This window comes from Oxyura jamaicensis, chromosome 15, assembly GCF_011077185.1.
Source record: "Oxyura jamaicensis isolate SHBP4307 breed ruddy duck chromosome 15, BPBGC_Ojam_1.0, whole genome shotgun sequence".
Classification (NCBI taxonomy): Eukaryota; Metazoa; Chordata; class Aves; order Anseriformes; family Anatidae; genus Oxyura; species Oxyura jamaicensis.
Window position 1 is genome coordinate 1,736,478 of NC_048907.1, and position 14,660 is coordinate 1,751,137.

The 14,660-nt window shown below is 58.1% G+C and overlaps 1 protein-coding gene across 2 annotated transcripts in view; it reads left to right on the plus strand.

Moving 5' to 3' along the window:
* Nucleotides 1-14,660, plus strand: part of CORO1C (coronin 1C) — a 46,086-nt gene that overhangs the window by 25,278 nt on the left and 6,148 nt on the right. For both annotated transcript variants that reach the window (XM_035340692.1, XM_035340693.1), the window contains exons 3-4: nucleotides 6,746-6,868; nucleotides 12,780-12,909. In XM_035340692.1, coding sequence (XP_035196583.1) covers nucleotides 6,746-6,868; nucleotides 12,780-12,909 — 253 coding nt within the window. The remainder of the gene's footprint in view (nucleotides 1-6,745; nucleotides 6,869-12,779; nucleotides 12,910-14,660) is intronic.

Below are 14,660 nucleotides of genomic sequence, written 5' to 3' on the forward strand. Positions count from 1 at the left end.
ACCGGGGGGGGGGGCCCCCCCCGCTCCGGGCCGCCCCCGCGTGTCTCTTCCCCGCTCCCCCCGCCCCTCCCCGAGCCGCGCGCGCGCGTTCCCGCGCCCGCCGCAGCGGCACTGCGGCGGCCGCGGCTTTTTTACCATATATGGTCACGGCAGCGCTCGGGGCCGCCGGCAGGCGCCGCGCTGATTGGCGGGGGCGGAGCCGCGGCGCGGCAAGTGCGCGCCGGTTAACCCTTGCGCTGCCGGCGCGGAGCCGGTTATGGCGGGGAACTGCCCTGCCCTGCCCGGGGGCTGCGGCACCTCGGGGCGGCCCCCGGGGGGCTGCGGGCGGCCGGGGCTGGGCTGGGCACTGCGGGAGCTTGGGGGCTCTGGGAGCTGGTCCCGGAGTTGGTCCCAGCCGGACGAGCCCCAGCACGAGGCGTTTGGGTGACCCGCACCCATGGGTGCTGCTGGGGGCGCCCCGCTCTGCAGCACCCGGGGGCTGCGGGGAGCCCCCCGGGGAGCTGGGCCATGCCCAGGGAGCTCCTGGGCTCGGAGCAGGCGGTGTGGAGGGACGCACGCCTCCGTGAGCCCTCCCTCTTTGGCCGGAGCTGAAAATTTGCTGTTCGGGTTTTTTGTCGTTTATTTTTTGAGCTGAAAATTTGCTGTTTTGTTTTATTTCTTTATTTATTTTTTCTCCCCCTTCTCACCCACCGCTCGGTTTTTCCCTTTTGCGCGCCCTTCTCCTCGCAACCCCCTCTGCGTTTCCATCGGCCGGGTGCCCCGGGAGGCAATTAGCGGCTGGGTGGGCGCGTGCACGCCTAGGGAGCCACCTTCCTCGAAGCACCTCCTCGAAGCACCGTGCTGTTCCGCAGGTGCCCTGCCTCGGCGCTCCGCCGTGCAGCAAGCTGTCCGTTAGCTGCTGCACAGCCTCCAGGAGGGACCGGGAGAGCCACGCCGAGCTGCGTGTGGCATAAAGCGGGCAGCCGCTCACGAGCCCTTCCAGCCGTTCAGCTGGAGCCTGGATGGAAGGGTCTGGAGGGCCGGGACCCTGCTGCCTTCCTGGCTTACAGCCTGCCGAGGAGCCCTGCCAGCCCTCGTGCCGTCCGTCCTTCTCACGGCAGCGTCCCTGCGACAGAAGCTTGGGCGAGGTTCAAGTCCGCGCTGGGAGCTTTTTTTCCCTAAATTACGGGCCGATTTTCCAAGGAGTGCTGTACGTTAGGTGGAAGAGGTGAGAATTCAGTGCAACAACTGGGTAAAAAAGCAAGGCTTCGGTGGTGTTTATTGATCGCTGTCAGCTCGATGGCAGCGGGTCATCAGGTTATTGAAGTAGGAAGCAAGAAGGCAAAGGCTGTGGCTACGTACGTCTCGCTTCCGTAGGAAACCAAGGAGCAAACGCTGTTCCCTGCCCTCCGCTCCGCCGATGGCTTGTCCGAGGTGAAGCCGAGGCTGCTGCAGTTTTCCAGGCCTTGTGCAACGCCGAGGACGGGAGCCGTGCCCGGTGGCTTTGCCTGCGAGCAGGTACAAAGGAGATGTTTGTGCTGCGGTGGATCGTGCACAGCGTTCTCCATCCCCTTGCTGCCTGTGCCATGGCTCAGGCGTGGCGGTGAGAGTCCTGGGAAGCCCTGGAGGTGTCCAGCAGGCGGGTGCTGCTCGGAGTTGTCACCGTGGCATCGTGTCACTGGCTTACGTAGCGTGCAAATCGTGTACGTAACACACTCACGGCAGGGCTGCAGGAGGGTGAAAGGAGGGTAAAATCCTGGGTTATCATTTAAAACTTAGAGCTAACCTGACATCTCAAGTCCAGGGGCAACATCAGTGTTCTCAGAAATAGTTGGAACTTCCCTCGAGCAGCTCGTGAGCCGAGACCTCCACGGCCCCGGTGGGTTCTCCTTCGGTCCGACAGGTAGGATTAATTCCGCCCTCCTAGCAGGGCGGTTAGCTGCTGGCGAAATCACACTTAGGGGACAGAAGGAAGGCGTGGATCTGTGTCTTGTTATTGTAACCTCATTTCTGGGCAACGGGTCCCTTGTTCTGAATCTCCTGCCCAAAGGACTTCCTCAGCTGGGAGCCAGCTGAGGCTGGAAGTTAAGTTTTGGGGCTCGTTCCGTGTGCTGCCAGAAGCTGGGAAGGGCATCAGCTGAAATGCAGCAGCCGTGGAGCTCAGAGCCGTGGCAGCTAGGGGTGGTGTGTCTGTGTTAGGGCTTTTGCTGCTTATTTTTGTGCTTAAAGCCAGCATGCGAGTAGCTGACTTTTGCCACTAATTCTGCGGAGGATTCTGCAGATGAGCATTCACCCTCTTGGTGTAAAGCACACCTGGGAGCCCCTGCAGCTGGCTCCGGTCAGCTGGAAGCGCCTGGCACGGAGGCTGAAGCCCCCACGCGCGCCCCGAGCAGCGGTGCCAGCTCTGCGGGGCCGTTCCCAAAGCCCGCATCCCTCGCAGGCCGGCGCTGCTGGGGCTGGGCTGGCCGTGTGAAAGGCTCCTGCCTGCCCCTGCCTTTTTCCCTCCCTCCTCTTTGTGTCCCCTTCACGTCTGGGCACCCCCGAACAAGGACCGCTGTCTGGCTCCTGCAGCAGACGGCGGCTGCGGCTCGCGCCGTGCAGCTGCCGGGCTGATGGCAGAGCTGGGTGGGGGCTTGGGGGCTGCAAGAGACCTTCCGAGCAAGAAGAGCTACGTGGCTTTGCGTGCCTCGAGGCCTCGAGTCTCTTCTTGCAGCGCTACAGCAGACCTTCTGGGAGCAGCACTCTTCCTAATCTTCCGAATTAGCTATGGATGCCTCCATCGGCGTACTGGGCGACGAACGTCTGCCGGTCACGGGCGAGCAGAGCGCTCTCATTTCACCCCACCGCCCCATTTTCCTCCAGCTGCCTCCCGCGTGGCCGGCTGGTGCCCCCGGAGGTGGGGGTTCGGTGGGCAGAGCACGTGGAGCTTCCCTCCGTCGGGCTCTGCGAAACTCCGCGCGTGTCGGAGGGGAAGCGCGCTGGGGGAGAAGGAGCACCCCCCGAAGGAGAAAAGGTAGCGGTCGGCTTGGATTTCACGCTTAGCAGTTGCGGCCCCGTTTCCTTCTGCAAACTTGTGCAAAGCGAGGGTGGTGAAATCGCCGGGGCTTGTGCAAGTCGCTGCCACTTCCCCTCGTACGCGGCGGGCTGGGGGAAGCAGCTGTTCCCCGCGATATTTTTACTGCAGGCCGGGGGCTGTTTCCTGCAACCAGTTGCCCTTTTCTGGCAAAGAAGCGACTGTAAGACAATCATATTAATTCATAAAAGTGCAGCTTTCAGGAACGGCTTTCCTGTGCTGCTTGTCGGACCCTTCTGGGTTTAGGAGTGGCTTTTTTTTTTTTCCTCATCTGTCAGTTTATCTAAATGAATTCCCGCGGTGAGGTCAGCCTCCCACCTGTTGAGGGACCTGAACATTGAGTGTGCTTCTAGTCAACGTCACCCAACATATTAAAACTAATCCTCAAATTCACCTTTTTTGGCTTTTATAACCTTTTTTTTTTTACAACTACAGCTCTTACGGTATCAAAAGCCGCTGCTGCGCGGCGCTGCTCAGCCGGAGCAGCCGTGGATTATGAGAAGGATTTAATTTCTGGAAGTCGCAGCGAGTTAATTTTAAGCTGTGTATCAACACTTGAGATTTATTTTAAATCCTTAACTAATTAAAAGATTACCTGGAAAAAAAAAAACAAAAAAAAAAACCACAAGCAAACCTGGGCGGATTATGGCAGCGTTGCAGTGCGAGAAGTCCCTCGGGGCAGAGCCCCCCGCACAAACTCTGCGGGGCTGGTGCTGTGTGGGGACGGCGGTTCTGGTCCCGTGGCAGTCCTGTTGGAAGGGGAACGCTTTCTAAGGAGGAAAGAGAAGCTGAGCAAAAGATGAAATGCCTTCAGAAAGTCAGAGGAGACCTCCTGCTTTCTGCTGGGGGTGTTTAGGAGAGCGCTGTGGTTTCTCCTGCCCTGTAAAAACGGTTTCTTGTTTCAGACCACGAGTCGGTCGGTGCCTTCTGCCCCAGCGGGGAGACTTCCTCCTTCCCTGAGCAGCGCTGCAGCTGCCTGCGTGGCCGTGATGTCTGTGGTTTGGCTTCACACCCCGCCGCCCAGCCGGCCACCTAACGGGGGGGGGCACAGCACCAGGGGTGCCCGGCGCACCCCTTGGCACCCCGCTGCCCGCGCTGCCTCTCCCTCGCGGCATCCTGCTCCGCCAGAGCAGCGGGACGTCGCCTGTCCTTCTTTGTGCTTGGATTTTGTGAATAACCGTGCTTCAGGCTGCTGCGCCTCCCGTACCTCCTCTAAATAACGTCCCGTTCTCCCCTTCCTTACTCCATGTCCCTGTTCAGGATCCTTTTCCCCACGTCGCTCCCCGGCTCCAGGCAGGACAGGGCTGTGCGCTACACGTCGCAGGCACAAGTTGCTGCTCACCTGTCGCAGGGCACAAAGCTGCTTCTGCTCCACTTCGTTTTAACTTCTCCTTTGTGCATCCGCTCTTCCTTCACAATCCAGATGCCGCCGGCCTGAGAAACGCCTGCTCTTCTGCTCAAAAATAGCCGCGCCGGGTAGATCTCAAGTTCCTCGGCTCGGTGGCCAGGCTGAGCTCCGTGCCTGCTCGCTGCCCTGCCTCCCTGGGTGGCTTAGGGAAGCGACCAGCTCCTCCCCAGGCACTGGGCTGCCTCCCCTGCTCTGCTTTTGGGCCGGGGAGGCTGCAGGAGCGAGGAGGCTGCCGGGCTGCGAGATGCTGCCAGGGCCGGTCCTCCAGGCGCTGGTGGTGGCGGAGGAGCCTCCGCCTCTCCTCCTCCCGGCTGCCCCCGGAGCAGCGCCGCTTGGGGAGCTGATGGCAGCACGAGGCGGCGAGTTTAAAGCTATTAAAGACAGCTGGTTTCAAAAACGAGCTCCATGTGAGGTGACCAAAAGCACGCCCTGGCCAGCCGGCTGTCACATCCACTTGGCTCCTTGCACTCCTGCTGCCCAGGTTCACCGTGACCGAAACCCAAAGGTGACGTTGGTGGTTTCATTTGTTCAAACTGATTTTTTTTCCCCCTCCTTCCAGTAATAAATTACTGTAAAAGCTCTGAGCGGAGCTGACGGGCACTCGTGCAGCCTGCAGCTAATGACCGTGGGCTCCTCGCACAGGATTGCTCTAAGCCCTGCCTAGGAGCAGCAGCAGGTGGTCGCCGGCACGGTGCAGCCGTAGTCTTCTTTTCCCCTTTGGGCTGAGCCCTGTGTTGGTGTTTGGCCGGTAACGTGACTTCTGGAATACGTTCGTGATCTATCTATTTATCTATTCTTTAATTAGATCAATTAAATTGGCCGGGCTACATGTATCAAGCGCGTTAACTTGTGAAACCCAGCTGCGCGTCACGGCCTGCAGGAGGAATCGCAGAGTTCCCTTGTTGAACGTCTGCTTTGTAGCTTTCCACCTACAGCGTTGTCCCTTCGAGTAATTTCAAAACCATTTGAGCACCCAAGACGATGCACTGATTTTTTTTTTTTTAGTAATTTGACCCATCAGGAGGTGGCCGTCGTGTTGGTCCTGTAGCGTAACTCCGACTCTCTTTGCATCTGCACCTTGCCTCCTTGCAGTAGAGGTCTCGAGGTCAGCAGTCCTCAGAAGCCCACGTCCATGATTCTGATCCGCCGTACGCAGCTTCGGGTGGGAGGAGGAAAAGGAGTAGCCCCCTGCGTGGCGATCAGCAGGAGGCAGTGATTAGGAGGCATGGATTGAGGCATATTCCTCAGTCTTGGAATGGCTGGGGGGCATAGCGCCAAATGGCAGGACTGAAATCTGTCTTTAAACGCACAAAGTGAAGCATCTGTCCCAGAACTTGCCCTCCCTGCCTCTCCTCCCATCGCCCGTGGTTTGCTGGTCCCGTAAAAAGGCCGTCGGACCCTTCAGGGTCCCAGCGGGCCCTGGCCCTCCCGCTCTGGTTTTGTTCTCCCATTTTTTCATTACTTCAGACGCTGTTTCCCCGGTGCGCACCAAGACTCGACCAAGAGAGGGGATGGCGATTAAGCCTGGGAGCGATTTTTGCTGCCTTGTGTGCAGCGTTTGAGGTTTGGGTCGGGAGCATCAGGATGCTGCTGGTAACCCGTGGGTCCAGCCTGCAGGGACGGTGCAAGAGCCCTGCTGGCATCGTAAGGTCCCCCCAGGGCGCTTCGGGTGGGAACATCTCCCGAGCCCGGTCCCCTGGGAAGCCCACGGAGGCAGGTGGGGGTCAGGGAGGGGGCTGCCGCCGCCGTCCGTGTGTCGGCAGCATTTATGTCTGAAAATAGCATTTGCTCTGCACAACCACATCTTAAAAGCTTTCCGCCCGGGCAAAATACTTGCACGATGAAAGCAAGCAGACTTGGTAAAACCCCACGAGCAGCAACAGCCTTCAATTAGGAAGCTAGCCGCGTTATCTTTAGCTGTTGCTGGCCGCCGCCGTAAAGCGCAGAGCAAACCAGAGCTTCCTCGTGTGGGCACGGCGTTCGTGCTGCCTGCCCTCCTCCCGAAATGCGGCCAGCCAAAGGGCTCAGCCCTGCCTCCGCCAGCAGGACAGGGGCAGGACCCGTCCGTGCCTCGCGGAGGATGGAGCCCTCGTGTGCCGGGGAAGCCTCCAGCGTGGCCCCGCCGGTGCTGGGGGGAGGTTTGTCCCCTCTCCGGGTGCACGAGATGCTCACGTCGCGTGAAGCTGTGAATGCCAAACGCCTTGGGAGCGTTCGGAGGCATCTTCTGCGCGCCGCGCTCCGGGTCCTTGGGGTTTTACAGCTCTCTTCCTTGTTTTTCCCTCCAGACGGGCCGGATTGACAAGTCCTATCCAACAGTGTGCGGGCACACAGGACCGGTGCTGGACATAGACTGGTGTCCCCACAACGACCAGGTCATCGCCAGCGGCTCCGAGGACTGCACCGTCATGGTGAGTGGCCCGGGGTTCCCTCCCGGAGCGGGGTTTGCTTCTTCTGGACCCTGACACACGGTTCTTCCTTTGGGAGAGGAGAACCCCTCCGGCACTGAGGTCACGCCTGGTGGAACTGGCTTGGCCCGCAGCTTGCTGGTTTTCCCTTGAGTTACCCTTCCATTTTTCCTTCCTCTGGGGATTTGTCTGGTGTTTAAGAGGAGGAGGTGTGCCAGGCGGCGGTGCCTTGTTCTGGTCTGCAGTGCTTTAGGGAAGGCAGAGGTGGTGCCGTGCCTCGGGTGCCCTAGCAGGTGGATGGTGTTGGAAGGAGGTGGGGATCAGAGGGGAACGAGCGCGTCTGCTTTCAGAATCGCTTCAGCCCTCGATGTCGGGGTGCTGCTTTCATTTTTCCTGTATCTGCAGCTTGGGAGTAGATATCACAGATACCAAAAGTTTAAAATATTTAGTGCCAGCGACCCAAATTCTGCACCTGCCAGCCTTGGTCCTGGGTCCTCTTTCACCTCTGCCAGAGCCCGCTGAACAATAGACGACCTTGCCCGCTGATGGATGTGGAATCCCGCGCATGCAAACGCAGCAGAATAAGTGAAAGGAAATCCTTGTAAGATGAAATAATGCCAAATAACTTGAGTGATCTTTGGCCATATTTAGAAATGCTGTAGGCTGAATGCTATATTGGAATCTTATTATAGATCACGGCAGATAAATTCCTTTGCTTCTGCTCATCGTTAAAATGTTTGGGGGGGATTCATCCCAAGAGGCTTATCCTGGGACAGCTCTAGCCTGTGATCTCCCAGTCTCGGAAGCTGAAGCATGTTAACAAAATGTACTATATTTAATATTAAACAAAACAACAAGCTTCTGTGTTTGTAACAGTCGCTACTGGGCTAGAGCTGAGCTTTGAAGGATGCCTTCACGTTCCTCTAGAAAGCAGAATCCAGAAAGCCCGTGAGTCAGAGTGAAACACGAGCAGCCGGGGCCGAGGTCCGTGGCTGCCTTTCTGGAGGCACAAGAAGCCTCTGACCCAAGTGCAACGACAAGGATGCTGCGAGGCTCCGGAGGGATCGAGTCACGTAGAAAACCCAACGGCCTGCAAGTTGTCCGAAGCTCCCGATGCAGACACAAACCGTCCCCAGGAACAGAGCCTGCTGCTCCGCGGGCACGGATTGCAGGACCGAGCGGCGGGTCTCGTTGGGTAGCACGTAGCTTGGGGTGCCAGGCGATGCACCGCAAGTCGCTTGGGACACGCGTTAGCTGGGCTGGCCGGAGCCGGAGGCTGCATGTAAAGAACATGCCCGGACTATCCGGGAGAGGAACTGGACGAGCTGGTGAGCCCTCCCAGCTTTAATTGCTTTTCTCTCTCGGCACAAGTAATTGAGCAGCCTGTGTGCTTTGCTGCTCTTCAGTGAAGGTTCTGGAGCCCTGCTTGCTGAACAGCCCGTCACCGAGTAAACTCGTCCGACTTAGTTTAAAGGATCTGTAGTTGGTCTTCGGCTCTGAACTCCTCGTTAGCCAACAAGAAATGCAAAAGTACTGATGCGGCGGAGGAAAATCGTGTGGCTTTCTGCAGAAGTGGCAGCTGCTTTCGAAAAGTAACTTACGTTTTCCAAGGCCATCAGTTCATTGACGCTGTTTCTGCCCTCTGCTCCTCCAGGTTTTCCATCTTTTATGCCTGCCTGCCTGTTTTTTTCCCCCCTCCCCTCTCTCCTCTGGTTTTCTGACCGCATTTCCTTGTCTGCAGTGCCACCAGTGCATTCGTGGGCTTGTCCCTCGGATAAAATCCCCACCCAGTGCAGTTCTGCTGGGCTTCAGCTGCGTCTCCGAGGTGGAGCGAGCCCCTTCCCTGCAGCCATGCCCTCAGCTCTCTGCAGGGCTCTGGTTGCTCTATGAAGGTTGACTTGGCACGTCCAAAACTAGAGGCATTTTCATATAAATAAAAACTCAGTCTGAAGAAGGTGGAACAATCCCCGTGAGCTGCATGTGGACAGGTACGGCATCGAGCTCATTGGACCAGGGATCGAAGTGGGGCAAAAATAGGGGAAAGCAGGCATCTTCTTCTGCTACTGATGCATTCAGAAATTATTTGGAGGGAGAGAAGAGGATGGGTGGCAATCCTTAGGGCACCAAAACAGCCTCATGGGCCCTCACTGCTCTGCTGCAGAGGAGCGGGATGGGTCGTCCCCATCTCCTCTGCTCTAAACCTCTCTGAGTTCCTTGAGAACGCTGTGGCATGCCGATACCTTCTGTGGCCTCCTTCTGGCGTTCCCTCTGGGGAAAGCTTCTCTTGTGCCTGCAAATAAGGAATTCTTTAAATAGTCACGCGTGGTGCTCTGCTGAATGACTGTAACGTGCTGCAGCTTTTTTAATTCAGCCAGAAAATGACTGTGTAGAGACGTGTAGGTCTTTCTCAGGTGTGGAAGATGTGCTTTCTCAGCAGGTGAATACTGACGAGCGTGCTTGTAATGGCCGGAGAGGAGTTTGTTTGATGGAGCAAATTGTTTTAAGGTTAAACCAGAGCCCGGGCAGCGACCTGAGACAGCAGCCGGGCACCAGGCGGTCCCGTGGGCGCTGCCGGTGACTGGGGGCTGTGGTGGTGGTGTGGCGCCGAGGTCTGTCCCCACGGGGGAGAATTGCTCAGGCACCGTGCTGAGCGACCAGGCTGCGAATGGATGCACGAAGTGCCCGGTCCTGCAGCGACGGGGGAGCAGGGCTGTGGGGCTTGTTCATTTCCTCCTGTAACATGCATGCAGGCGTTGAGAGCGTTTCTAGAAGCTGGCTTAATGTGTGCCGTGGTTTTATGCGGGGCTGGTAGAAGAGACAGGGTTTGATTCTCTTTAAAGGGTAGGAAAAAGCAGTGCTAAAAGAGTTGGCTTTCTTTTCCTTTCCACCTGCTGCTTGTGCACAGCCTCTTCCCCTCCCGCAGCTCCTCCGAGAGCCGAACCTCTGGGCACCACCACGTGTGCCTTCGCTTCCTCTATCGCAAACAGAGCAGACGTTAACTTCAAAACCACCGAGTGGGAGAGGTGATAAACTGTGACTGGTGCCCAGCTCATCCTGCGGGGCCGTGAGGTTTCCTTTGTGCCCTCGTCCTGAGCCCTCGCCGCCAGCGGGCTGCGTCCCAACCCAAAGCTCCTCGCTTCGCCCCGTGAGTCCAACCGCATCCCACGTGGAGAAGAGGCACCCGCCCCAGGCAGGAGTGAGGGGGCCAGCTTGCTTGGGAGCGTCCCCTGACCTTTTACACTCCTCGCTTGTTGTTTTTTTTGCAATACCAAGCAGGATTATTAGGTCAATAGTTTCTGTAATCTGCAGAGGATTACACTGCTTGCAGCTGCTGTAAACTATAGGGGCTTTCCCTCTTTCCCTTGAAGAAAAAAAAAACCTCTCCGTCCTCCAGAGGCTCTTTATAACAATCCTTTCCATTGGTATTCTGCCTGGAATTCCTCCCTTTCCTCTCCCACCCCCTGCGCTCGCTGGCTCACGTTTGAACCCGGTCCTGGAGCTCTCCGGCACGCGGAGGGCTTGGCAGCGGAGCTGCTCTCGCACCGAAGGCCCCCTCCCCGGCTCAGACCCCCCAAAAAACAACAACGGGGATGTCTGGGAAGGGGACCCCGCTCCTTCCCCCAGCTGAAGCTGCAGTCTGTGCTCCTGCTGCCCCGGCCCAGGGAGCCACGGGTGCAAAAGCTGCTCTGGCTCTGCTGCCCCTTTGTGCCTGGGCTGCCAGCTTCTGCTCGAGCAGGAGCTGCTGCTGCTCCCGGCTTTCCGTGAGTAAATCCAATTTTCAAAGCTGCTCCCACAAAGCTTTGCCCTTGGGGTGAGACTGGGTGAATCGGGGCAGGATGCTTGGCAGAAGAAAAGCTTTGTTTCCCCGAGGGGACAAAGACGCTGCGCTCACCAGGGCTTGCTGTTTTTACGGGCTCCTCCGGACCCTGGGGTAAGCAGATGTCTGGCTCCCTGCTTAATCCTTGGTGTAACATCAGCTTGCCTGCATCAGCCCTAACTGCCAGGGCCTTTTTCATCTAAAAGAGAAGCATTTTTGGTGGGTTTTGTCTCTGGTCCCTATCTCAGCTGTGCCCAGTGCCCGCTCCCAGGCTGCTGGATCCGGCCCCCGGGGGACACCCGCGTCACCCCCGCGGGTCCCTTCGGCTCCGTCCCCCGGCCCCCCTCCTCTGCCAGCCATCTCCCCGGTTTAGGTAATACCTATTTTCTGCAGCACTGCCTTGGTGCTCAGAGCTGTGAAGGGTTTGGAGGCGGTTCCTGTGAGACCTACGTGCAATAATTACATTAAGTGCGGGTGCCGCTTTTAGCAGGGCCATCTTCAAGTTCTGCGCTCCTGTCAGCAGCCGTGCTTTGAGCCGTTGCTGCTGTCGGGTTTTTATTCCCTGGCTGGCATGAACAAAGCTGCTTCTCTAAAAACCAGCAGCTTTGTAGCCCGGTTTCACCTTGCAGTGGGCAGGCGAGGTGCCTGGCTGTGGCGTGCCAGGAGCGTTGGGTTGGAGCACAATCCTCCCACGGCAGGCGGTGGCTGCAGCGAGCGATGTGCTGCTCTTCGGAGCTTTTAAAAACCTGAGCGCTGGAAAAAGCCACGGCATGTGTCACCCCACGGTCCTGTCGGCCAGGAGGAGGAGAAGGGATTGGAAACCCTGGAGCAGGAATCCTCTGCGGAGGCCGGTGGGGCCGTGGCCGGTCCCTGAGGATGCGGGGAGGGGACAGCGCCCGGAGCATGGCACCAGCAGCTGGAATCCCGCCGGGGTTGGTTAGAGGTGAGCTGCGACACCCAGGGATTCTCACAGCTCAGAGGTTTTCATCTGAGCAGCAGCAGCCATCCCTGGGAGAAGAGAGAAATTGGGATGAGTGTGAAAATCCACGCAGGTCTGTCTGCCTCGCACCAAAACCCGCCTGGGTCACAGCCCCTGCCCTGACCCCTTGCCTGGGTGCTGCGGGCCGGGCTGGTGGCCCCGGCTCTGCTCCTCCAGGAGAAGCAAACAATGGGAGGCGAGGGAAACGTGCTCTGATGCTGCCACCTACCCGTGGGTACCTCCAACTGCTCGGCCGTGGGCTTTATTGCAGTTTTTCATACGCCGTATGTAGGTCAGGCTCCGTTCAAAGGCGCTTGCCCGATGCTGAATTGCAGGAATGGTTCTGGGAGAGCCGCTTCTGCCCCGGGGCACGGGGATTTGTCCTCCCTCCCATCCCTGGGCTCTGCTGGTTGCAGAAGCTGCCTCCTGGGGCTGGTAAATGCCAGGCTCTGCAGCTGACAAGGCAAAGGCACGACTGGAGGTCCTCGGGGACGTTCCTCCTCCTGACGGCTCTTCCCTGGCCGCAGGAGGGTTGTGCACCAAGCAGGCAGCCTGCTCGCTGCAGGCAGCTCCTGCAGCGCTCACCCGGGCTGCTCCGACCTCTGCCAGGACCAAAGTGCTCTTCCCGAGCAGAAGGGAGACCGTAAACACAACGGGAAAGCTAATTGCCAGCATTGCTAACTAGTAAAAAGTCGGCCCCAGCGCAGCCACAACTTCTCCCCGGCGAGGGACGAGCACGATTAGAAGGACAGCAGCGTGGCAGCAGGACGGCAGCTCGGCCCGCCGCAATGTGAGCAGCAGGGTGGTTTTCCCCGGGTCCTTCCCAAGCAGTATGTGACGTGAATGGCTCTCTGGACACGGAGATAACGGGGGGTTTGCAGCGTGCCTGGCCCGTGTCGGTGCTGACGCCGTGAGCGGGGCAGGACGTTACGCACAGACCAGCCCGACGCTTACCGGTGCCGCGGAGCAGTTCCCTCCCTGCTCCCGTTTGTTTCTGCCGAGGGACAGCGTGGCCTTCTGCTCTGCCTTGGCACCGGGTGCGAAGTAAATGAGTAACGTGCTCTGCGGAGGGGATGGATGCCCTTTGGCTAACCGCCTTTCCTTTTTCCCCTTTCCAGGTGTGGCAGATTCCCGAGAACGGACTCACCCTGTCCTTGACAGAGCCGGTGGTGGTTCTAGAAGGCCATTCGAAGCGAGTGGGCATCGTGGCTTGGCACCCGACCGCGCGCAACGTGCTGCTCAGCGCAGGTACGGGGTCAGCGCCGTGTGCTCCCAGCCACCTTCGCCTCGTTTCACTCCTGCTGTGTTTTGGAGCAGAGGTTTGGAGCCCGGCTCCTCCTTTCCTCTCCCGGCAGCTTGGGGCCAGTGAATCACAGACCCGTGACAGTTCCTCGGAAGGCTGGGACACGTGGCTCGCAGCCCGCTCCGTGTCCCGGCCTTTTATCGTCCTCGGTTTTACAGGGACGAGAACCAGGAAATTGAAGGCATGAATTACTGCATTAAAATTGTTCCAGACTGTATTTGATCTGCAAGCTTCGTCAGCTGATAACTGTTTACATATGCACTCCCCTCACCCCTGTTTTCATTTTATTTATAAACAGCCCAAGTGTTTCTCCTTTTTCTCCTGTTTCTCCTGGTCCCTGTGTCCTGGTGGCCCATCCCCAAGCTTTTGGCATTTTCCAGATTGTCTCCTTGACCAGTACGGTCTACGCAGTGAGATTCTTTTGGCCACTGAAGAACGGTCAAATCATGATGGAAATAAAATGGAAAAGTCATTATCCATTAGCTCACTCCGAGGTTTTCATAGCATGACCTTTAGGTTGGAGCCTAAGGAAAGAAGCAAATCGTTCCGGCCGGGCTGTCAGCTGAGCTCTGTGGGGCTTGGGGGGTGTAAATGCCCTCTGAGGTACTGGCTGGCTTTTGATCTGGTTTCCCCAAAAATGCTTTGATTGCAGACCTTGTGGCAGTGAAACTCATGAAACTCGGTGTGAGATCAGACAGAAGGAGAGGCTTGCTTTCCCTGGGTAGCTTTTGCAGACTGCTGGACTCGCAAGCAGCAGGATGCGTGCGCCCAGGCAGCCCGGTCGGGGACTGCCGGAGGAGAGAGGTGCCATCAGGTCATTGTGGTCCCCAGGGTTCCTCTTGGTGGCGACAAACGGATGTTGGATGTCTCTTGGGCTGTTTGGGAGCGCACCGTGATCGTTATCTTTGCCTCAGCGTGTTTTCACCCCTCCTTGAGCACTAGGGAAGCCGGATAACTCAGCACTGGGCTTTGTTCCCTTACCCGCTGAACTTACAGCTCCAGCCCTCTCTTCTGTTTTGCTGTCGTCTTGTTTGAGGCTTTATTCTTTGTCTTCTCGCTGTTTGGTCCTTGAACAGAACCGCCTGCCTAATGCTTGCAGTCCTTGTGAATCTGCTGACCTCGGCGTTTGATGTCTGCCATTCTTCTCGTGCCTTTGTTCTGCCGTTTCTCCTACCGATGCTGTCGCTTCCCTAATTTTCCATTAAAGCCGCTCTTACTCTTTCTGCTGCAAATCTCTGTAACCCGAGGAGACAACGACTGTCAGTACTCGATGCAGAGGCGTAAGAACATTGCCTCTTCGCCCTCGGCTTTCGTACTCTGCACTCCCGCAGTTGAGCTGAGACCCGACAGCTCCTGCACAAAACGCACGAGGACAGCAGCAGCGGTGTCCCGGGCACGCTTTCACAGACCTCCTCCAGCTGCGTCGCTGCCTCTCCTGCCTTACCTTCAGCTTCTCCTCCTCTTGGGACCTCTCACGCTGCCCCAGAGCCTTCTCGAGCTGCAGCACTGCTCCTGCTGGGATGTTTTCAGCCCTCCCCTGCACTGCCAGCCCCGGGCCAGCTGCGTATGGACCCCATCCGCATCTCCTCTCCGTGCAGGCTCCGCAGGCGGCTCCTCAGCGTTGTGGTCCCCAGAGGGGGACAGCAGGCAGCAGGATGGCTGGGGTGGTGCTGCCTCAGCGGGAGCAGTGCACAGA